The sequence below is a fragment of the Ceratotherium simum genome, chromosome 25 (assembly GCF_057802395.1).
Source record: "Ceratotherium simum simum isolate JZ-2026a chromosome 25, ASM5780239v1, whole genome shotgun sequence".
NCBI lineage: Eukaryota > Metazoa > Chordata > Mammalia > Perissodactyla > Rhinocerotidae > Ceratotherium > Ceratotherium simum.
Window position 1 is genome coordinate 22,147,366 of NC_141924.1, and position 25,315 is coordinate 22,172,680.

Sequence of the window (25,315 nt, forward strand, 5' to 3'; positions counted from 1 at the left end):
TTCTTAATAGGAAGAAATTTCCTTCTGAATAGCCCAATGGGTCTCCTTAACAAGGCAGACTCCCTGAGGTCAGGGGAACCATTTTCTCCTGCTTTCTAACACTGCCTCTGTGAGAAGAATGCATCCCAGCCACAAAGTGAAGACCTACTTACATTAACTGGCCAGGGACAATGTCAGATGTTGATAAGTGATGTATTTGAATAGTGTTCAAGTCAAATAAAACAATATGTTAAAGTATTAAACTCATATATAAGCAAGGGGGGTGTCTGAGCAGGAAAGTGTGTGGGCATATTTTCTGATGATTTGGAGATGAGATACAGTTACTTACACTATTTTTAGACAGTAACACAACGTACAGTAAATTTAGTCAACTCAAGGGAAAGGCTAGCAATCTGTTGTTTGGCAGCTTTTGCAGGGCGGGTCCTCTGGAAGCCGACTCTGAGATGGAGGTTAGCATGCTAGAGTCTATTACCGAATCACCAGCTATAGAAGAGAAGGAAAGGAAAGAAGCAGGATTGGGCAGAGGGAGAAATTAGACAGTAATGCATTCTCAACAGAGGCCTCAGCTGGGATGACTCTTCAGGCTTGTCCCAAGTTAGGATGAGGGACTGGGCCTTTAAATCTTTGATTCCAGAAGTCGTTAGATGCAGGCTGCCCCGGGGAAGGAGGCATGACTCTGGGGGTGGTACCGCTCTTCAGCCTAGGACGGCTCATCACTGTCTACTACAGCACCACTGGGGAAAAAATGGGGCCACTTTAGTGAGGGAAATGTTTACTATTCAGCTGATTATTAAGATGTAGTATTCAATGACATTAACACTAATAACATCAATAACTACCATTTAACAAGTGTTTATTACATGCCAAGCACTGTGCTATATGGTATATATTATTTCATTTAGTCTTAAAACTCTGTGAGGTAGGCATTGTTATCTGTAGGTGTAAATGAAGAAACTGAGGATGGGAGAGGCTAAATTACTTGCCCAGGCTCACATATGGTAGGTAGAGCCGGGATTTATGCTCAGGTCAGACTCCAGTGCCGTCACATGAAACTTTACACCCTATTGGAGCACACATCGTGTGTTATAATGCTGAACAATGTTTGGGAAGATACCTGTTCAAGGAATACAGGTTTGCCTTTCATACCTAATGGGTGGTATTGCAAACCATATTTAAACAAGTTTGATGAGTTGCTATGTAGATGCTAACAATGTTTAGCAGTTTATAATTGCATTACTTTTAAAAGGAAAATGAGTAATAGTTACTGCTCTGTTGACTATTAAAATATTTATTTCATGACCAGAAGCCTGGAAGTAGTATAATTAGATCACATGATAAGGCTAATAATGCTCATGGAACTCTGATCAGGAGGATATATTTGTTCAGTGGGAAAACTCCATCTATTCCAGGTATTTCCAAATACATTGTTGATTGACATCATAAACAGAAAGTTAGGCCAGAATAAAATAAGTAGCATTTTTGATAACCAAAAGATAATGTGTATTTATTGAGTATAATTGTGATGGTCTCTTCTGTTTCTGTAACAAGGTTCCTAGTCTTTGGGATGGAAATTACAATTGTCATTTGCTGGTTTGTTTTCATTTCTTTAGGTCCCTCTACATCAATCTTTTGGGACTCTGGGCAATCCTCATCTGCTCAGTGTTTTGTGGACTCACCCTATATTCTAGGTACCGTGATTGTGATCCTTGGACAACAGAGAAAGTGTCCGCACCAGACCAGGTTCAGTATCATGTCTTTCCTACACATGCATTAATGACATTCAGAAGGCTCATTAATTGGGAGGAAAGAGTGTTCATGTTCTTGGTGAGAAACAGCAAATGGGTACAATATAATCATCTTTAATTTCTATAAAGCATTTGGCAAAAATTTATTTTAGCAGATCCAGCAAGAATGAAGAATGCTGCATCCAAGATTAAAACATTGAAATACCTGGAAAACTTTAAGCCAAGTGTTAAATAGAAATAGCTCAAGGCTGGGAGTAGAAGGGTAAACACAGTTTAAAAAAAAAACTATACACAAACCATGGTACTGTAGAACATTTTGTGGGTATTGTTAGATTGCTCATTTATCAATAGTTACCTTCTGTTTTTTAACTGATAGAGAAACGGATCCAATATGTGAACATTTATTGAGTACCAACTACGTGATGAGATTCTGTGCCAAGAGCTTTGTGTCTTATCTCTTTTCATTCTCACAACCCTGCAATTCTAATTTTATAGATAAGGAAATGAATGAATCTCAGAGAGGTCACATAGCTAATAAATAAGAATAGCTGTGAGCACTCATCACATACTTACCATGGGCCAGGCACTATCATAGTGTTTCATATAAATTTCAACTTTTAATCCTCACAGCTACACTCTGAGGTGGGTGCTATGATTATCTCCCTTTCAGAGATGAGGAAACTGAAGCACAAAGAAGTTAGTAAAGCTAGTAAACCTGGAGCCAGGATTCAAACCCGGGCAGGCTGCCACCAGCGTCCTAACTTTGAACCTCTCTACCATATACCACCTTTCAGAAAGTGGAGCTAGAATTCAAACGCAGGACTGCCTGACGCCAAAGCCTGAGTTCTTGTTCTCAGAGTTCTTGCCAAAATTGTTTTCTAGGACTCACTTGTAAATCAAATGGGGACTCATTAGAATGAAGATAGGGTGAATTTTATGTTGGTGCATACGTATCACATATTCCCAGAAAAATACAGCTTTGCGGGATTAGAAAATGAGAGCATCCTTGAGCTGTGTATCTCAACCTTATCTTAACCCATGCCCTCCTGTTGATAAACTGATCCTTCCTATTAGGTCAGAGAATCCAAGAATCATGTTTACTCTGAAGATGGAGGCTCTCTTCCTTTAATTTTCTCTAATCAAGAATACTTTGTGATTTTTGTCAATCTTTATTGTCCGTAGTTTGTACCATGAAGACAATAGGGATTTAAAAAATGTTTCTAATAAACCTTTCCCTTATCCTGGGCGAAAAGAAAAATCCCTACAACTTCCTAACCTTGAGACTCCTTGTCATAGAATACATTCAGGGGTATTTTGCATACATGAACCTATCACTTAGAGGGTTTTAGATCTCGTTATAACACTAACAATGGAAATTACTTTTGTTTATGTATGGAATACTACTTGAAGTTAAACTTTTAAGAAATCTTGGGAAAATTGGGTCTTAATCTCATATAGAGAGAAGTGTTACTCTCTTTTTCTGTGAATAAAGAATTAGTAAGCTTTGGAAAAGATGGAGAAAGTATTCCTAAAACAATTCAACATGGACCCCTGCAATAGTGGAGGATGTTCTTCTGTATCCCATCAACAAACCATTGTGAAATGATAAGATAGGGCATGCCATCTACTCTGGACTATGGGAGAAGGAATCAATAATGTTTCAATGCAAACGAGAGGACATTTTTCTAGAAAATTATCCACTTAGGACTCTTTTGATTTAAAAATCAGTTTTGTCTAAAGACTGCCATGTAGCACAGTGCTGAAGTCATACGCCTTCCCATCCTTATTTAATATTTATCTTTAAAAAAGTAACTTATCAAAGAGGAAGTTGGTATCAGGAACTTTTTTTAAAAGAAGCAAGTTTCGGGAATTTACTGAGGTTACTCTCCACTGGTCACTATGCCTCATACCATACGCAGCTATTACATTTTTAGTCCCAGGCGGCAACGGAAGTTCACAAAGATAGCCTTGAGTCACGAAGTGAAGTTAAATTAAGTTACGTGAATGCTGCTTGCTTAAGCATAGAGGTCTGAAAATATTTCCTTTAAATTGATTTTTTATTCCAAAGAATGAAAACAGCTACCTTTTTATCGAGCATGTACTCTATTCTATAGACTATATAAGAGCTTTACATAGATTATCTAATTTAACTTTTATAGCAATTCTACGAGGTTAGTATTATTACCCCTGTTTTACAGATGGGGAAATTGAGGCTCAGAGAAATTAAGTAACAAGAGCCACATCTGTCGGAATCCAGAGTCTTCACCTTTAACTACTGTGCTATTCTTTTCTTTAAATGTTAGCAGTTAAAGAGTTTAATTTGAGGTATTTGGAAATTTCATTTATGTGGAATAGCTTCCTTTAGTTCTTGAAGAACACAAGATAAATGAGGCATTAATTAATTTTATTCAATAGCACATAATACTCAGGAGTAAATTTTGGAATTTTCCAGCTCATGCCTTATTTGGTACTAGACATTCTGCAAGATTATCCGGGACTTCCTGGACTTTTTGTGGCCTGTGTTTACAGTGGAACATTAAGGTATGAACTCTGACTCTAATAATACATGGTTTTCCTATTGGGATCTTTCTTTTGTTATGGGATATTTTGGGGAATAAAGATGAATTCTGGACATGGGCACAAATGGCCCAATGTAAACAATCTACTCCATGTATCGTCTCTGTCGGTCTGACTCTTATCTCTATGGGCTAGCAGTCTGTTATCATCAGTCTTCACTTTTAACTTGGTCCCTACTATCTAATACACTATCACATACCCTGTAGGGTCACAATATTGATGATCAGTTGATGGTAGCTTTCACTGTTTCTCAAAAATGGGTACCTACAGTCTTGGTTTAAAATGTACATGTGGCTAAAGCATGGTCAAATGGAAAATTAGAACTAAAATCTCCTATTTAGATGCTGAATAATATACAGTGTCCAAAGAATCTTGTTTTGTGTTTCAACTTATTCATTGCACTTCCTGTGTTTGCTCCAGGGAATTCTTATTATTAATATGTACATCATATGTTAGTGAGGATCCATGAAATTAATATTATTGACATTTATGGCATATGTTAGTGAGGACTTATGACAGTCCTTTCTATGTACAAAGAAAAATATGTTTTAAAGTTGTTATATAATAATACTGCATAATCTATGTAGATTCTTTCCATAGATACTGAGGATTAATTGCAAAATGGAAGCAACGATAAATTATCCTGTCTGACTACTAAGTTTATGAATGTTGCCTGAATTATTCTTGGATGATAACTGCTTCCAGAAAGAGGATGCTGTGATCATTAAAAATAATATAATAGAAATCTGGTTATATTTAAGAAGTAACAATTTGTTTTCCCCTTTCTCATTCCTGCTTAAAGTATTATTAAAGTTAAAATATTATAAATCAAATATTTTATTTTCCCTTACAGCACAGTGTCCTCCAGTATTAATGCCTTAGCAGCAGTAACTGTGGAAGATCTAGTCAAACGTCGTTTCAGATCGCTCTCAGAAAGATCTCTCTCTTGGATTTCCCAAGGACTGAGTAAGTTTCCATTTTTGCAATTCCATTTTAGCTCTGGGAAATGATTTTTAGAGATACCAGAAATTCTTTTCCATAGAAGATATAGAGTAAGAACCTCTCAGTTTGAATGTATATACATATATGCATGCCTATGGCTTAATGCACTCATGGCCAGATTTGCAATCAAGATTTGAGAGACACGTCAAACAATTGGTTGTCAGGGACCACAAAGAACAGTTTCCAGGGGTCCTATTTGGCTGCCCTTCTTTCCTACCTTCTTCCTATCCCAAATCTATGTTAAAATCCTTAGCCACAGAAAAAAATTCAACTCTTTTCCTTTTCAACTTTAGGCCACAGTTTTAAGAAATATCCTTAGTTTGGAACCAAGAACCACACTTTTTCAATATGACCTAAGAAAGTGCTGTCAGTTTAAGGTGCATAGTCTGTGTGTATGAATTGAAGATAAAAGAACAGCGTTATGATATTTGACCCAGCTTGATTGTCAGTTCTGTCTGCACACGTAGACTGTCCCGGGGGTGGTCTATAAAATTGTGCAAGGAATGCTCAACTTCTATTCTTAGATTATAGAACCTTATTTGGGGTTAAATATCAGCTTGAATGGGAAGGTTTAAAGGCCTCTAGTTCCCAGATGTCCCAAATGTAATATCTGACTCAAAAAATTCTGGCTGGTATACTTCATTCTTCATTTTGGCATCTTGGATATATGTGTTTTAGAATGAATAGAAAATTTTTTTTTAAAAAAGAATCTTTAACTTCAACGCAATAACACTAATAGACTGTCAAAGAAATAGTAAATAATACTCTGTTTTGAGCCATAATTCTATATATAATTGCCGGGACTATTGCCTGGAATAAGTACTTAATTTATATTCTTCATTGTCCCCTAAATTTAAATAGCATTGCATTATTTTACCTGGTTTTAATCCTGGAGCATAATTTCAGAATGATACAATGCTTCCTAAAGAATATTTAGACTGGCTCATTATGGGATTAATGAAGCTGGGTGGTTTAGTAGAATGAATAGAAGCTTTTGAAGCCAGATAAGCCCAATCTTGCTTCATCAGTTTACTAGCTGTTGTATTTGAGAAAACCCAATAACTCATTTGAGCCTCTGTTTCTCTATATGGAAAATGGGAACAAAAAATATTCACCTTTCAAGGGTACTATGAAGTTTAGAGATAATGTAACTTAAACAAGAGGCACTAGCTGGTGCTCAAGGAATGATGCTACTCATGATTAATAAATCAGCTCTGCTAGTGTAGATGAGGTTTTCATTCGTTTTGAAGGGTTATATAAAATCATTATCTTGAGATATGTACAGTAAGGACTTCAGAGAAAAGAACATGGCAGATGATTTGAATGTGTTTCCTATAACTTTGAATAGCAAAAACCACAGTGGTGACCATTCAGGAGCTATCAAATGCAGAAGAATCAAGCTAAATATGTTGGAAAGGGCCGGCCCCGTGGCTTAGCGGTTAAGTCGCGCGCTCTGCTGCTGGCGGCCCAGGTTTGGATCCTGGGCGCGCACCAACGTACCGCTTCTCCGGCCATGCTGAGGCTGCGTCCCACATACAGCAACTAGAAGGATGTGCAGCTATGACATGCAACTATCTACTGGGGCTTTGGGGGGAAAAATAAATAAATAAAATTATAAAATAAATAAATAAATATGTTGGAAATACTGTGGATATTAGGATTCAGAGGCACAAAAAATCATCAAGAGCTCTTTTCAAAAAGTGAATGTAAGGTTTTCCATTCAGGTGCAATAAGATTATTTACCCAATATACTTAACAAAGGTGTGAGTGTATAGGAGTAAGAAAATATAAGAAATACACTAATTTTATGATGAGAAAATTTCTCATTCGTTTTTTCTATTCTTTGAGTTTTATGTGTGGGAAATTATATTGACTGATTTCAGGTGATTTTTGCTGAATAGAAGTCTTTGAAAATAAATTTTTTTGGGGGGGTAGTTTTTCTATAATTTAAAAAGTAAAACATGTACTTGGAGAAAATCTGGAAAACACTGAAAGCCAAAAGAGAAAAGAAAAATCCTGTCATCTGACCACCACTGGTGGCTTGAGGATTTCTATAAAGATGTTTTGGGAAAACAATTTAGTAGAAGGGGAAATATAACACTTGTCTTGGAGCTACCTTTCTTTGCTAGTTTAACAGAAAAGGCTTGAGGGTGTTGATGGAGATTATGAGAGGGTTAAATGTCCTAAACCAGCCCTTGGTGTGGATTGCCACTTCCCAGGAGAAATGAACACTTAAAGTCAGAAGACTCTAATTTCTGATATTTATTACTCCCCTCCCCCATCATGCTGTGCTGAGCGGAGCTGAATTGTGTCCTATTTTTGGCAAACTGAAAACAGAGACTTGAGCCTTCCTTTATAAACAAATGTTTATGATGGGTTAGATTAATAGCACAATAGTTCTTAGCTTTAAAATCCCTGCAGTTAATTCTAGGGATTCTTTACTTATATAACCTAATGTTAGGTCATTAATCATTGTGTCATTAATCCTGGGACACAATATCAGGGTTTTCTTTTCTCTTTGCACACTGCTGATCCTGTAGGAAAATACCCATTTCCTTTTTTTTGCTGGCTCTGATGTATGTGGCCATTCTTCACCACAGTCATATTACTCATTTTGAATCAAAGGTGTGGTAGCTTGTTCTATTGAGAATTCTAATCCTCTGGGTCTGGATTTTCCTCTGGCTTTTACATTGTCTATCTAGGCTTGCTGTTTGGAGCCCTGTGTATTGGAATGGCTGGAGTGGCATCACTAATGGGAACTTTGTTGCAGGTAAGAGCTGACCCTCGAAGGTTTGAGTCATAATCACTACATTTTTCTTTTTCTTTTTAAAGTTTATGAGATCATCCTTCCAGACTTCTTTATATATATATATATATATATATATATATATATATATATATATATATACACACATAGATATATCAAGGAACAGAGATGACTAAATTCTTTAAAAAATTTTTTTAAATTAAACTTTCTATTTTGAGATAGTTGTAGATTTACGTGCAATTGTAAGAAATAATAGAGATATCATATACCCTTTACCCTTCAATAGTAACATCTTGCAAAACAATAGTACAATATCACAACCAGGATATTGACATTTATACAGTCAAGATGTGGAACATTTCCCTCACAAGGATCCCTCATATTGCCTTTTTATAGCCATTCCCACTTCCCTCCTGCCCCTACTCCCTCCTTAACCCCTGACAACCACTAATTTGTTCTCCATTTCGATAATTTTGTCATGTCAAAAATGTTATATAAATGGAATTATATAGTATGTATCCTTTTGAGATTGGCTTTTCTCACTCAGCATAATTCTCTGGAATTCATCCAGGTTGTTGCGTGTGTCAGTAGTTGGTTCCTTTTTATTGCTGTATAGTATTCCCTGGTGTGGATGTACTACAGTTTGTTTAACCACTCGTCTGTTGAAAGTACATCTGGGTTGTTTCCAATTTGGTGCTATTAGGAATAAATCTGCTACAAACATTTGTATACAGGTTTTGTGGGAACATAAGTGTTTATTTTTCTGGAACAAATGCCCAAGAGTGCGATCACTGAGTGGTAGTTGCATATTTACTTTTTAAAGAAGCTGACAAACAATTTTTCAGAGTGATTGCACCATATTTACACTACTAGCGTGTATGAATGGTCCAGTTTTTTCACATCCTTTCCAGTATCTAGTAATGTCACTATTTTTTTTTTTAGCCATTTTGATAGGTGTATACTGGATCTCATTGTGGTTTTAATTTACATTTCCCTAATGGCTAATGATCAACATTTTTTTTGGTATTTACCATCTGTATATCTTTTTCTGTAAAATGTTGCTTCATGTCTTTTGCCCATGTTCTAAATGAATTGTTTGCCTTTTTACTGTTGAGTTTTGAGAGTTCTTTATATATTCTAGATAATAGCCCTTTGCCAGACATATGGTTTGCAAATATTTTCTCACTCTGTAGCTTGTTTTTTCACCCTCTTAAGTCTTTTACAAAGCAAAAGTTCTTAATTTTGATGAAGTCCAATTTGTTAAGTTGTTTTTCTATGGATTGTGCTTTTGATATGAAGTCTAAGAACTCTTCGCCTAGCCCTAGATCTTGAAGATTTTCTCCTATGTTTCTTTTCTAAAAGTTTCAGAGTTTTACTTTTTGTATTTATGTCCATAATCCATTTAGAGTTAATATTTGTGTAAAGTAGAGACTTAAGTTGACATTTTTTTCCCTTCTTCCCATTTTTTGCCCCAGCACCATTTGTTGAAAAGGCTATCTTTCTTCCATTGAATTGCCTTTGCAGCTTTGTCAAAAGTCAGTTGGGCATATTTGTGTGAGTCTGTTTCTGGTTTCTATATTCTTTTCCATTGATCTATGCATCCATCCCTCTGCCAATACCACAGTCTTGATTACTGTAGATTTATAATAAGTCTTGAAATCAGGTAGACTGAGTCCTTCCACTTTATTTTTATTTTTCAAAATTGTTTTAGACATTCTAGTTCCTTTTCCTTTCCATATAAAGTTTAGAATAATCTTCTCTATATCTAAAAATAATCTTTCTTAGATTTTGATAGGATTACATTAAACCTGTGTATCAATTTGGAGAGAATTGATATCTTTACTATATTGAATCTTTTAATCCATGAACATAGGATGTCTCTCCATTTATTTAGATCTTCTCTGATTTTTTATCACCATTATAATTTTCATTATACAAATATTCTATATATTTTGTTAGATTACATGTATTTCATTTTTTTGAGCATTTGTAAATGGTATTATATTTTTAATGTTGATGCCCATGCCCATGTGTTTGTTAATATATAGACATACAAAATATTTTTGTATATTTATCTTATATCCTGTGACTTTGCTGAATTCACTTATTGGTTGGGATTTTCTACAAAGAATAGCATGTCTCCGTCAAATAGGAACAGCTTTATTTCTTCCTTTCCAATCTGTATGTATACCTTTTATTTTCTTATTGCACTGGCTTCAACTTCCATATCATGTTGAATAAGAGTGGTGAGAGTGGACATCCTTGTCTTTTTCCCCAATCTGAGTAGGGAAAGCATTCAGTCTTTCACCCTTAAGTATAATGTTAGCTGTAATTTTTTTGTAGATGCCTTTTACCAAGTTGAGAAAATTTCCTTCTATTCCTATTTTTCTGAGAGTTTTTATTATGAATGAGTGTTAAATTTTGTCAAATAATTTTTCTGCATTGATTGATATAACTATATGTCAATGCAAAATAACCAATAACCATTCTATAGATAAGAGAGGTAGGTGAGTTTTACTTGAGCCAGAGTGAGGATTATAACCCAGGAAGGCCTTTTCCAGAAAGGAAGAAAGCATTCCAGAAAAGCATGGTTTTCAGAACAGTCTTATGCCTTTTTAGACGAAGAACATACATTAAACATGCCCAGGACACATGTTTGTCAAAATTTCGAAGAGGTATGCAGTTGCAAATTAACAGGTCAGCATGATCCTGATGTTGGCAAAGGGTGTTACCAATAGGGCATAGGAGGGGAAGTATGTATTCTTATCTTAAGAGAATGCATTCCTTATTTTAATGCTTAAAGCAGATGTACAATGTATGTTTGATAGGCCGTTAAGTCAGGCTTCTTTAGTTCAAGCCATTCAGGTTCAGTTTTAAACCTGAATGGTTACCTTATATACCTCAATATGTGAAAATCTCTTTCCAATGTGATATTCTTCTTTAACCTGTTGACATGGTGGATTATATTGATTGATTTTCAAATGTTGAACTAGACTTGCATACCTGGAATAAACTTCATTTGGTCATGGTGTAATTTTTATATGTTGCTGAATTCTATTTGCTAATATTTTGTTAGGGATTTCAGCATCTATATTCATGAAAGTAGTTTTTTTTTTGGCATCAGGGTCATACTAGCTTCATAAAATAAATTAGGAAGAATTCTCTCCTATTTTCTGGAAGAGATTGTATAAAATTGGTGTTAATTATTCTTTAAATGTTTAGTAGAATTCTGTAGTGAAAGCATCTAGGCCTGGACATTTCTTTTTTGGGAGTTTTAAAATTATGAATTCAATTTCCTTAATAGTTATAGGGCTATTTCAATTATCTTTTTCATATTGGGTGAATTGTAGTAGTCTGTGTTTTCAAAGAATTGGTCCATTTCATCTAAGTTGTCAAATTTATGTGTGTGGAGTTGTTCATTCCATTGTTATTCTTTTTATGTCTGCAGGGTCTGTAGTGATAACCCTGTTTCATTCCTAATGTTGATAATTTTGTCTTTTCTCTCTTTTTTTCATTCTTGCCAGAGGTTTGTCAATTTCATTGATATTTTCAAATAACTAGCTCCTTGTTTCATTGATTTTCTGTATTGTTTTTCTGTTTTCAATCATTGATTTTTGCTCTTATCTTTATTATTTTCTTCCTTCTGCTTGCCTTGGGTTTATTTTGCTCTTCTTAAACTAGAACCTTAGATTACTGATTTGAAACTTGTACTCATTTATAATGTGTGCACTTATTGCTAAAAATTTCTCTATTAGCGCTGGTTTTGCTGTGTCCCACGATGTTTTGTATTTTCTTTTTCACTTGTATTTTTAAATTTCCTTTGAGATGTCATTTTGACCCATGGATTATTTAAAAGTATGTTACTTAGTTTCCAATTGTTTGGAGATTTTTCGGTTTTCTTTCTGCTATTGATTTCTAGTTTTGTTTCAGTGTGGTCAGAGAACACATTCTGTATGATTTTAATTCTTTTAAATTTGTTGAAGTCTGTTTTATGGCCCAGGATATGATATTGTGGTATATGTTCCATGGACACTTGAAAAGAATGTATACTCTGCTGTTGTTAGGTGGAGTGTTCTATAAGTATCAGTTAGATCCTTCTTGTTGATGGTGTCATTGAGATCTTCTATATCCTTGCTGATTTTCTGTTTAGTTGTTTTATCAATTGTTGAGAAAGGGGTGGTGAATTCTCAACTATAATTGTGTATTTGTCTATTTTCCTTTTAGTTCTATCAGTTTTCACTGCATGTATTTTGCAACTCTTGTTTTGGTGCACATACATTTAGGATTTCTATGTCTTGAATTAACTCCTTTATCATTATATGGTGTCCCTCTGATAATTTTCTTTGCTCTGAAGTCTAATTTGTCTGATATTAAAATAGTTACTCCTGCCTTTCTTTGGTTAATTGTTGCATAATATATATTTTTTCATCATTTTACTTTGAACTTGCCTATATCATTATATTTGGAATAAGTTTTTTGTAGACAGCACATAGTTGGGTCATGTTTTAAAATCCATTCTGCCAATCTCTGTCATTTTATTGGTGTAGTTAGACCATTTATATTGGATGTAATTATTGGTTTTTTTAGGGCTTAGGTCTGCTGTTTTTTGCTTTCTGTTCATTTTTTCTGTTTTCTTTTCTCCCCCTACCTCCCTGTGGGTTACTTGAACGTTGTTTATAATTCCATTTTGATTTATCTATGTTGTTTTGAGTTTGTCTTGTTGTATAACTTTTTTTTGCGGTTGCTTTAGGTATTACATTGTATATATATAACTTATCACAGTCTATTTGTTTTGTAATTTTACCAATTCAAGCATAAAAGCCATACCTCCCTTTATGTCCCTTTACACTATCTTGTTTATAATATAGTTGTGTTAATATTTACTCTATATACATTTATAATTACATCAGACAATGTTATTTGTGCCAACAATCAAACATAATTTAGAAAACTCAAGAGGAGAAGGAAAGACTATTATATTTACCTATATTTTTGCTTATTGTGTTCTTCCTTCCTGATGTCCCAAGGTTCTTTCTTTTTATCATTTCATTTCTGGTTAGAAAACTTCATTTAGCCATTATTTTAGGACAAGTCTGCTGGCAACAAATTCTGTTAGTTTCCCTTCCTCTGAGAATGCATTGATTTCGCCTTTTTCCCAAACGACATTTTTGCTGGGTGTAGGATTCTGGGTTGACAGTTCTTTTTTTCCATCACTTGAAAAATGTTGTGCCACTGTCTTCTGGCCTCCATTATTTCTGGTGAGAAATCTGCTGCCATTCTAATTGTTTCCCCCTACCTATGAGATGTCATTTTTCTCTGGCTGCTTTCAGGATTTTTTTTTTTTGTCTTTAGTTTTCATTTTAATTATGATGTGTCTTGGCATGTATTTCTTTGGGTTTATCCTGTTTAGAGTTTGCCAGCTTCTTGAATCTGTAGGTTTATGTATCTCACCAAATTTGTGAACTTCAGACATTACTTCCTTCAGTACTTTTCAGCTCCATTCTCTTTCTCTTCTCTGGTAGGACTCTGATGACATGAATGCTGGTTTTTTTTTGTCATAGTCCCACAGATCCTGGAGATTTGTTTCATTTTTTTTTTTAGTCTGTTTCTCTCTGTTGTTCAGATTGTGTAATTTCAGTTGGTGTATCTTCCAGTCCACTGGTTCTTTCCTCTGTCCCTTCCATTCTGCTGTTAAATCTATCCATTGTGATTTTTTACTTCAGTTATTATAGTTTTCAGTTCTATAATTTCCATTTGGTTCTTCTTTATATCTTCTGTGTTTTTGCTGAGACTTTTTTTTTTGCTAAGGCCTTCTATTTCTTCATTTGTTTCAAATGTGTTCTAATTGTTGAAGAGGTTTTATTGTGGTTGCTTTAAAATTTTGTGAAATAATTCTAACATCTTTATCACATCTGTATTAGCATCTATTGCTTGTCTTTTTACGTTCAGTTTCAGATCTTTCTAGTCCCTGCTATGAAAAGTGAATTCAGTTGAAACATAGACATTTTCATTTTATGTGATGAAACTCTAGCTCTTACTTACACCTCTGTTTTAGTTTGCTTTCTCTGATACCACTTCAACAGGGTAAGGGAGGGTGCTGCCTCCTTACTGCAAGGTGGAAGTAGACGTCCAGGTTCTGCGCTTGGCCCTTATCGACACCCAAGGTAGCAGCTTCTTGTTTTGCTGGTGACCGTGGTGGAGGCAGTCTTGTTACTGCTGGGCAGTGGTAAGAATCCTGATTCTCCACTAGATGTCCTATGACATCCCAATCCTGCAGGGAGGGAAAGAGGTGCCTTGTTATAGGCTGGCAGGGATAGAATCTAGGCTCCCTACTTGGCATTCATTGGCATATGGTTTGAGGGGACAGTTTATTCCATGGCTGGAATTGAGCAGTTATCTTCTAAAAGTTTTCTGTCTTGCTCAGTTGTTCCTTTTCTGGTCCTAGAGAGAACAGGCTTTTGTTGGGGCTTTTTTTGCCTGCACCTGTTGTCAATTCTAGGTTGCCAGCTTCTTCAACTCTAAGACTGGGATATGTGGGACAAAAAGAAACTCAGAGAACTCATCACTGTGTCATTCTTAAGGTCCCCAAATCCCTAGCCACTCTGCCCATCTGCCTTCTTCTCTCCATATTCATATTTTTTCTTATGTTTGTTTTCTATGTAATGTCCAGGATTTTTAGATTTTTGTTGTTTTTTTGTGTGTGTGTGTGAGGAAGATCAGCCCTGAGCTAACATCCATACCAAGCCTCCTGTTTTTTTGCTTGGGAAGACTGGCCCTGAGCTAACATCCATGCCCATCTTCCTCCACTTTATGTGGGACGCCGCCACAGCATGGCCTGACACACAGTGCATTGGTGCGGACCCTGGATCCAAACTCAGGCCGCCAGCAGCAGAGTGCACGCACTTAACCGCTATGCTACGGGGCCGGCCTCCCAGGATTTTTAGTTTTATTGGCAGGAGGAATAGGGAAAAGTACATCTACTCCATTTTCCCAGAAGTGGAAATACCTGGGTTTGGTGGGGTTTTTTCCTCACTGTTTTTAGCATTCAGGCTTCAGAATAGACTTTTCTCCCTGTCTGGAGAACCCTTCAACTATCTAAGTCTTATTTATTATTTAAGTTTCAACTTAAATATTATTATTCAAAAAGACTTTCTGTTCCCTGGATAAGTTTGAGTTCATCTTTGCCAAATATTCCCAGAGCACCTTGTATTGCTCTTATCATCCCCATTATCATACAGTTATTAATTTAATGTCTGCATTACTAAATGGTTTGTAATTCCATAAAGGTGAGGGTTATGACATTGTTGTTCATCACTGTACCAAATATCTGGTGCCTACTGCAGTGCTCAGGACAAAGTAGGCATTTTACAAATTCAGGTTGAATGTACCTATTTATGGTTGGTTCTTGAATATTGACTTATCTGATCACTCCAAGTGCTCCCTGAAACTTCCTTGGCCACCTGGACTCCTCCTCTGGGACTCCTGGAGTTCCTCATGATCCAGAAACTTGAAGGATAATGCTGGGCAAAGCAAATTCTCCAGGTTCATGCTTCAGACCTAAGGCTTGGGTCCATTCTGGGTGGTTGTTGCTTTGGGCATACCAGTTAACATAGTTTTATCTCATCCTGATTATAAAAATGAATGAATTAGGTTCAGAAGCTCCAAGCTTATCTAGCACACCTAAGCCATAACCAGTAAAACTCCTCTGAATGTGCTTTCCTCCATAATCTGAATAATTCCTTATAGCTCTTATTGTGGTTGATTCCCCTTTTTTTCTTATGTTGACTCTGGCCTGAGGATATACAGTGAGATGTTCTAGGAGAGTCATCATAGCTCCAAGCCGGTTCTTCCTTGCTTCATCTCTAACCCAGGTCTTACTTCCTGAGACAGGTCTTTTTTAGGGTATATTCCTTATATTTCCAAAACTGGATCATAGGTCACAATATAACAGTCTGCTTCATGGGCCATGTGACTTCTTTCACATTTTACACTGAGAGACTTCATCTCCCTTCCTACTGGACTCTGGTTCAAGAGAAGTTGTGAAATGACTCCTTAGGATCATATCCCAAGTCCATATCCTCCTCAAACACTAGTTCTCCTCTATTGTTGGTACCCACACTCCTTTCCCTAGTTCACAAGGTAGGCTTCCCCACGCACCTCCACCAACGACTACAGTCTATACCCTCTAAAGTTTTTCCTGAATTAATATTTTTTCTTTGATTCATTCATTCTGTTCTATCAGGCCCCTTTGCTCTGTGGACAAACCAGTGTGTCCCTGATCCTTCTTTTATGGTTCTGCTCACTCTCAAAAATTAGCCATTTAATTATTGAGAACAGATATCTCTTGGAAGTTTCAGCTATTTGCATTTCTCTGTTCTTTACATTGTAAATTTTTTTCACTATTGTGATTTTGGCATCTATACATCAAAGCAAAGGTTGCGATTAGCCAATTAGGTTTTGAATCTCTACATGATTCAACCAATCTTTTTTTTTAAATCATGTATTTCATTCTAGTTCCATCCTTAGGGAACCAAGGAAAGCATCAGGTTACATTACTATCTCTGATCGCTTAGCAGTACTTATCCACAATCTTGATTTGCAGAGGATTTTGAGACTGTCAAAGGACTGACGTGATTGATTACTAACGTGTGCAAGACCAAGGCCAGGAGGAGTGATGTCCTTCTTGTCTTATGCATTCATATAGATGCTCCCATTGTCCATGATTCTCTACCTTCTTTACATTTTGCTTCCTTTATTGAGGGTACCTGGATGAACAGATGGATACTTGAGACTGAGAAGCAGAAGCTTCCAACTTCTGATTACCCCTTTGCCAATGACAAGGCTGCCATGATTTTCAGGAGGAGGCTGAGTACTTTAGATCCTCTTCCTGATGAAATTACTTTGAAACATTTTTACCTTGGGTTTGAGACTGCTAATTGCTGACTTTTTATTATTTTCATAGGCATCACTCAGCATATTTGGCATGGTCAGTGGACCACTTCTGGGCCTGTTTGCTTTGGGCATTTTGGTTCCTTTTGCCAACTCAATTGTAAGTACACTCAACTGTAAGTATAAAGAATGAATATGTGTAAGGCTTTCTTTCCTAAATACAATTTTTTCTCAATTGTAAAGATGAGGTACCTTTGATATCTGTCATTAGTGACTTGTCTCAATGACTTTAATTACTCATATTGACTTTGCTGGGGTGTACAATGAAGTATTGTGCACTAAGACTCTGCATGTGTGAAGCTAAATGGAAACTGCCAGAATGATATATATTATATTATATACAATTATATATTATATATAATTATATTCTATATTGAAAATAGAGTATTATAGAACATAACTAAAGGATATATATTGTGAAATAATATATATTATGATATGTGATATATATTATGGGTATTATATAACTGAACGAACAACACTTTTTGTGCATTTATCTTTCTGCCATTCTTGAAAATTAACCACTAGGATTTAAAGAAGGAGATCAACAGGCTTAGATATGAAAGATTTAAGGGCAGTAGAGCTGAGGATACCTGTGAATAGCCAGAGTACAGTAAAGAGAAGTGATAAGATAAGATCTTTACCATCTGGGCCAGAAACTTTTTGCTCCTGGTATTTAAAGCTGTAGCTCCACTAACAGATTCTAGCCCCAGATGGGTGATCATAATGGGGAATAATATCCAGAAACAGGTAATATCTCTGTTCTTCTGCATAGACATATTTGTGCTTCAAAGTACTAAATTTTGTTTGGAATAAATGAAATCAAAATTATTTCTCTGAAACCCCAGTGGTTCAGTCCTTCTGTGAGTTGAAGTTCAAGAAAAACTGATAATGTATGTACAGTTGTTTCAGACAGATATAGAATAACTACAGAACTATGACTTTACATTTAGATTAAAATGCCATTCTTTACATTCAAATTCCATTTGCCTCATAAGGCAATAGGAATTGGTAAGGTAGATACTAATAAGGGCTGTTATTGTTGTTATTGTTATTAATAATAATTCACAATGAAGTGTCACATGAAAAGCTAGTTGGGTAGAAATTGACAATGAAAGAGAGTAGTTTGTGTCCACCTCAGAATGTTGAAGCTTTAATTAGACTCGGCATTATGAAATGCATGGTGGTTTGTTGAGTGTCTGAAACGTTAAAAAAAAGACTGACTTTTGGTTTTTGACATTTATTGCCACTGTGAGTTGCCTCCAGAAAACCTGTGGCTGACTAGGTCCAACACGTCCTTTTTCAGGGGAAGTGGGATACTGTTGTGCCTATCATAAGAAGTACCTCTTTTTACTATATTCATGTTTTTCACCAGCAGAATGTCTATCCTTACCTTGGAGTGGACTTCCTCTCTCCATCTCTCCCTCACTCCCTCCCTTCCTCCCTCTTTCCTTCCCTTCTTCCCTTCCTTTACTTCTCTTCCTCCCTTCCTCTCATTCATTCATTCATTGAATATTTATGGGCTGAGCACTATCCTGGGAGTAGGGAGCACTGAATATTTCTGCCCTCGTGGGTTTTATAATTTTGTGGATCCTTGATCAATCCATGTACATTGTGGAGAGTAGGCAAGTCTGGCCTGTCAATAGCTGGCCAGACCTACTATTTCAACCTCATATTATTCAAAAACATTTATTGCATGACTGCTATATCTCTAGCACTGTGGTGAGTACTGGGGCTTCAAAAATAAAGAAACCTAATTCTGCTCTGAAGGGTTCATGGCTTAGCGAAAGAGCTCACAGTCCTTGTCCCCAACATAAATCCTCTGATCTGGTCAGCAGCCTTCTCATTCTCCCATCAACATACCATTCTTTTTTTCTGCCCTATGATTTTGCTTATGTTTTTCCCCTTACTTCACATATTCTCACCTGTCCTCTCTATGTGGAACCTGAGGCACAGGCTGCCCTGTCTGATCATTATTCTTGAAGGAAGGGGGGAAATTTCACAACAAGAGCTTCCCAGCTCAGGGTTTGCTTTTGTGTCTATCATTTGAAACTAGGGCTTAAATCATTCAAGGGCCGGGAGAACGCCTGGATTACATGTGAAAAGCAGGAGTGGGGGACCCAAGTCTTCCAAAGATTGGGAAGCCAAATGTCTTCAAAGAGGACATCTCCACTTATCTCTGGAAATACTTGGTTTGGTTGTCTGCATCATGCAGTCATTTGTGAAAACTGCTTGCTGTTTTGCCCCTAATTACCATAAAGCACAATTACAATCATGCATGTTGCTAAGTATAGGAATAAACTCTGTGTATGCTTTCTTCTTCATAGTCTGTTGCTCATATGGCATGCCATTTGTTCACAGATTAAATGAAAAGAGAGGGAACAATTGGCCTGGAATTAACTACATGACTGTTGTAGTTATTTAGGTATGAAGAGACAAGGGGGCCAGAACAGACTGCTGGCCGTGGACACAGGGTGGAAGGAATGGAATTATGAGACACATGAAAAGAAAAATGGATAAGAATTGGTGATTGACTAGATAGGAATGTGAAAAAGGGAATGGGATTACAGAGTCCCCAGGGCTCTGGGCTGAAGGACTAGGGGCTCATGTGGCCTTTGACGGGAGGCAGGGATCTTGTAAGGGGGAATAGTTTTAGGAGGGAAGCAGGTAAGTTTGACTTGGGTTATATCGAGCTGACCCTTCTAATGTTAATTTCCATCTCAAAGCAAACTGTATTATTTTTCTTTTAAAAGCACTCTTGTTTTGCAGGGAGCACTTGCTGGTCTGCTGACTGGATTTGCTGTTTCTTTGTGGGTCGGAATTGGATCTCAGCTTTACCCTCCACTTCCTGAGAGAACTATGCCACTAAGCCTTGAAACTCATGGCTGTAACAGCACATACAATGGAACAAATTGGATGACAACCACAGAAATGCCATTGTCTACTAGTGCTTTTCAAGTACACAATGTTGAAAGGTGTTGAATTAAGTTTTATAATGTCATATTTTTAAAAAACGTATGTGACAGGTAGAGAACCCCTATTGCTTTTTGTCTTGCCTGCAGTGATGCAATTTTGCCTAATTCTGAAATGGGTAGAGCCCGTGTGGCTTTCTGGCTATAATATTTTGTTCAGAAATGGAAAAAATGCCATATTTCCTTAATTTTGGTAGAAACTTCTGCCTCACCTACAGATCTGGAGAAGACTTGAATAGTAACAACAACAAAAAATTCTGTTATGGGTAAATGCTACCAAATACCAGATCTAGTTAAATGAAAAATTGTCTTTGTCAACTGAACAACTTTTAAAATGAAAAGCACGATTATAAAAGCAACACTGCTTATATAGTATTTGAAGTATAGCCGTAATTATCTGCGTATGTTGGATAATTGCTGTTTGTTCAGTTTTAAAGATTCTAAATGTTGAGAGTGCTAGCCATGAGTTGCAGCCGTGATCTCCTTGCTAGAGTTTTCAGTATGCAGTACACTTTTGAGCTTCTGGATACTGACGTCATCTGATTTAATGAAATGATGCAGACCTGTCGGTAGATAAGTGCTTGATTGTATAGTGAGTGTGAGGGCAAGACTTTCTTTAGTGGATATATAAACGTTGTCTTAAAGCACAAACCTCATGGATGTGTTCAAGGAACGCAAAGATGAAGCCATTGCCTCCAAAGTATGACTTGCGTTCCAGCTTACCTGGAATGGAACCATTAGAGGATCATTCCCTTTGGGTCAAGACATGGTATCTGCCTCTTAAAATGGACACACTCCTTCGAGAAAGAACGTGACTGTTATTATTAGCAGTTCACATCCTGGACGGAATTCAGCTATGAGAGTGCTTGCCAGTGGGAGTTCAAGGCTGGTAAACTCTGGATGGGTAGAAAGAAAAGATAGTTCCAGAGCCTGAGGCCTATCTGGGGAGGTTTGACTAGGTATGGTGCTGTGGGGAGAGGAGCAAGGAAATGCAAGGAGCAGTCTGGACAAGCATGAAAGAACTAACGGAGGGGTCAGAAGTCGTTAGAGTCAGAAAGTGAGAAAAGATGAATGGAAGGGCACATGGGAGGATTTTCAGGATGTGCTTCTTGTTTCACAATTTTGCTTAGCATTTTTTTATGATTATGTAATTATCTGTCTTAATTTGAGTGTAAGGCAAAATAGTTATTTGGATTCCTGAAACAAAGAAATTATCTGAGATTTACCATGTACTTGGTACCTGGTACCATAATAATTACTTTTTAAAATCACTTTTATATGTTAGCTTATTTATAAAATAACTCGGCCAATACAAGAATTTTTGAGCGTGAACTATGTACTCAGCCCTGGGCTGGCCATTTATGTAATATCCATAGAAAATCGTTTCCACTTCACTGTGGTTCCTGCCTTCCAGGAAATTATAATCTAGCTGGAGAGAATGTGCTAATATACACGTTAACTCAGTAAGCACAGTAAGTCTAATAGCGAGCACATGGTAAATAGCTAATAAATACTTGATAAATATTTGTTAAAAGAATGAATATAAACAAAGTTGAAGTGGAAATTAGCATGAAGACTTCAGAGATGTTGTACTTCTTGAAGAATGCAGAGATTGGCTAGAGGGGAAAGGTCTGGAAAGTCATTCTTGCTTCAGAAAATGACCAGAAGGGAAATTGGACAAGAAAAGAAACAAACAATAAGTTGAGATAAATGGTATTCACAGGCTATCGTGGGAGCTGGGAGGAGGAAGAGCCTAACTCTTCCTGGGTGGGGTCAAGGGGAGCTTCTTGGAGGAGTATTGCATGAGCTAGAGTTGATCAGGTGAACAAGATTGGGCAGACGGGACAAAAGGAAGAGGAGTGTGTATTGCAGGATGGAGAAACAGCATATGTAAAGGCATGAAGGCCTGAAGCCACATGGTATCATCTTAGGAATCATACATAGTTCGGTATTGCTAGAGTACAAGAAGAGTGAATGTCACAGCTGAAGATGAAATAAGATACCCTTTGGTTGCCTGGAAACTGAGTTTCAATTACCCAGATTCAGTTTTTACTTTTTAAGTTCCCAATACTTGACAGGTATATATTGGTAGCTCATTGTGGTTTTCATTTGCATTTCTCTTATGATTAAGTTCAATACCTTTTTATATGTTTATTGGCCATTTGGATATTTACTTTTTTGTCTTTATTGAAATCTCTAGTCCATTTTTAAATGGATTCTCTGTCTTTTTCTTATTCATTTAAGAGTTATTGATATGCTCTAGATATAAGATATGTCTTGAAAACATTTTTCTCCCACTCTGTCTTTCTACTCTGTTAATGATACTTTTTGGTGGTCGGAATTTCTTAATTTTAATTAAGTTCAACTTGTCAGTCTTTTCCTATACGGTTAGTCTTTTGTGTGTCTGGTTAAGAAACCTTTGCATACCCTGAGGTCATAAAGATATTCCTCTAATTTTTCATTGAAAAGCTTTATTGTTAATCATTTCCATTTAGGAAATGTAATCCATTTTGGAATTGATTTCTGTAGGTGCTGTGATCAAGCTTCATTTTTTCCCATATGGATACTCAGCTAACCAAACACCATTTATTGAAAAAGACCCTCCTTTTGCCCTATTGCAATGCAGTGGCAACTTGGACATAAACCAAATGACTGTTTTCCTGTGGATCTGTTTCTCGATTCTCTATTCTGTTCTATTCTGTCTGTCTTTGGCCCAATAATACCACATTATCTTAATTTCAATAGCTCACCTCAGTGCATTTCCCTTCTTTCTGGGACCTTGGCCCCTCAAGTTCCAATTGTCATGATCTCTCTGGTGTCTTAAAGAAACCTGCCTTCCGGGGCCAGCCTGGTAGCATATTGGTTAAGTTCGCCCACTCAGCTTCGGTGGCCTGCAGTTTGCAGGGTCAGATCCCAGGCGTGGACCTACATACCGCCCATCAAACCATGCTGTGGCAGGCGTCCCACGTACAAAATAGAGGAAGATGGGCACGGATGTTAGCTCAGGGCCAATCTTCCTCAGCTAACATCTGTTGCCAATCTTCCTCACCAATAAAAAAAAAACCCCAAAACCTGCTTTCCCACATCCCCCAGTTTTTATATATTGTTCTTGGCAAGATGGTTGGTTTAAATCAAGCTACTCTATCAACGCTGAAAGTGGGATCCTAGAGCAATCGCTTTAGAAAGAGATCAGATCATGTTGCTCCTCTACTTAAAATCCTGCCACGAGTGCCGTATCCCGGAGAATAAAATCCAAACTCATTCAAGTCCCACAAAAAGACCTCCCATCTGGTACCGCTCTGTCTTGCTCACTGTGCTTCAGTCAGCTGGTGTTCACCTCTCTCCAGGATGTTTTCCTCAAGAACTTTTTGTTATTCAGATCTCAGTTCAAATGTCACTTCTTCACAAAGGCTTTCTCTGACCCCACATGACAGTGTAGTTCCTTCTCTCCACCGAGCTAATGTCACATTGCCTTGTTTTATTTTCCTTACAGTATTTTCCACCAGTGGAAATTATTATATTTATTAATTAGTTTACTTGTTTATTGTATTTATTTCCCCATTAGAATGTGAACTTTGTGAAGAGAGGAACCTTAGCTACCTGTTTTATGGTGGACTTGCCAATGACAAGAACAGTGCCTGGGACATAAAGCAGAGTTGAATGAATATATATGAACGTTTAGTATTATAGTATATGGTCAAGGTTAAGTCATATTTTAAATCCTGATCCAATAAGATAAAATTGGGGCAGCAGATTATGACATTAACAACATTATTAAATATTATATTTTGACTTTGCCATGAGGATTATTGACACATACTCTTAGTTGCTGGTAGCATGACATGAAATCTTATAGTTACACTTTTGTTTTCCCTTAGGACTCCACTGATGGATAACTGGTATTCCTTATCATATCTATACTTCAGCACTCTTGGAACTTTGGTGACGTTTTTTGTGGGAATGCTTATCAGTTTACCAACAGGTAACTCTCTAAACATTATTATTGATGTAATTACCTCCCTGTCGGGCTTTACTATATCTGTTTTATAGCTATGTATGTTATTTTACTATAGTCGTGTTAACAGCTAGTTTAATTATTTGTTCCATTTCACTCATGGGAAATTTGAGAGCCTGGACTTGAAAGAAGACGACTCATCTCTATTTGAATCTTTGTTCTGCCGTTCACTAGCTGCATGACCCTGGGGAAGTCTATGTAGCTACTCTGAGCCTTAGCTATCTTATGTGTAACATGAGGATAATAATAATTGACCTGCCTAGCTCACACGTTGCTGTAAGATAAAAATAAAATACTTGAAAAAATTGTCCATGGCTACTACACTGCCAGGGATTTTACACCCCTGCATCATGATCTTTTCATTGTCCTATGTTGACTGTTTGTAAACTGTAAAGAAACATACACATATAAGGAATAATAATTATAATCCTTATATCTAAACATAGTGGGAAGGCTTTTTTTCAGATGTTCATAAACTTAAAAAAAAAATAGTTTAAAAAAATCAAACTGGTATTACACATAGTACACACTGCTCTCTGGGATTGCTATAGAATCGTTATCCCAGGACTTCATTTTGTCCTTGTTCTGTGAATTCCCTTGGCCTCCCTCCTGTGTTGGATTCCCTACTGCCTGCATCCCGTTAATCCTAATTCTTGTTTACTCCCTTTATTGAATGGAACACATCCTATAGCATGTTCTTGAGAAAGAGTGGACAAGAGAAGAGATTTTTGGAAACATTGCATGTCTGAAAAAAATGTCTTTAATTCCTTGTTCTATTTGACTGATAATTTGTTTGAGTAGAGAATCCTAGGTTGAAAATAATTTTCTTGTTCCTGAGAGGATGTCTTAATTTTCTTCTACCTTACTATGTTGCTGTTGAGAATGCCAGTGCCATGCTGCCTGCTAACCCTTTGCATGTGACCCATTTCACAAGGACTGCCTTGCCCTAGGCCCTCAGTAGGGTCCTTTCAATCTGAAGAGCCATGTCCTTCAGTTCTAGGGCATTTTCCTATATTATTGCTTTTGTAATTTCTGGCCATTTTCTATTTTCTTTTTCTGGAAACTTCTGTCAGTCAAGTGTTTGAGTCTTGGACAGTTCTAATTTTCTTATCTTTTTTTTCCTATTGTCCATTTCTGTGTCTTTTAGATCTACTACATGGGATATTTTTTCAACTACTTTTCCAATAATTCTCAGAGGAGCACTCTGATCCAGTTTTGAGAATAGTCTGTAAGGGAAGAGGGCAGGTAGTAGGCTATTGCAGTAATCTGGGTGAGCGATCACGGTGGC

The 25,315-nt window shown here is 36.8% G+C and overlaps 1 protein-coding gene across 1 annotated transcript in view; it reads left to right on the forward strand.

The window, feature by feature from the left end:
* SLC5A8 (solute carrier family 5 member 8) overlaps positions 1 to 25,315 on the forward strand; it is a 56,611-nt gene that overhangs the window by 27,364 nt on the left and 3,932 nt on the right. The window contains exons 7-13 of the mRNA XM_004418018.3: positions 1,611 to 1,740; positions 4,198 to 4,286; positions 5,176 to 5,288; positions 8,027 to 8,094; positions 17,054 to 17,140; positions 19,810 to 20,015; positions 23,891 to 23,994. Coding sequence (XP_004418075.1) covers positions 1,611 to 1,740; positions 4,198 to 4,286; positions 5,176 to 5,288; positions 8,027 to 8,094; positions 17,054 to 17,140; positions 19,810 to 20,015; positions 23,891 to 23,994 — 797 coding nt within the window. The remainder of the gene's footprint in view (positions 1 to 1,610; positions 1,741 to 4,197; positions 4,287 to 5,175; positions 5,289 to 8,026; positions 8,095 to 17,053; positions 17,141 to 19,809; positions 20,016 to 23,890; positions 23,995 to 25,315) is intronic.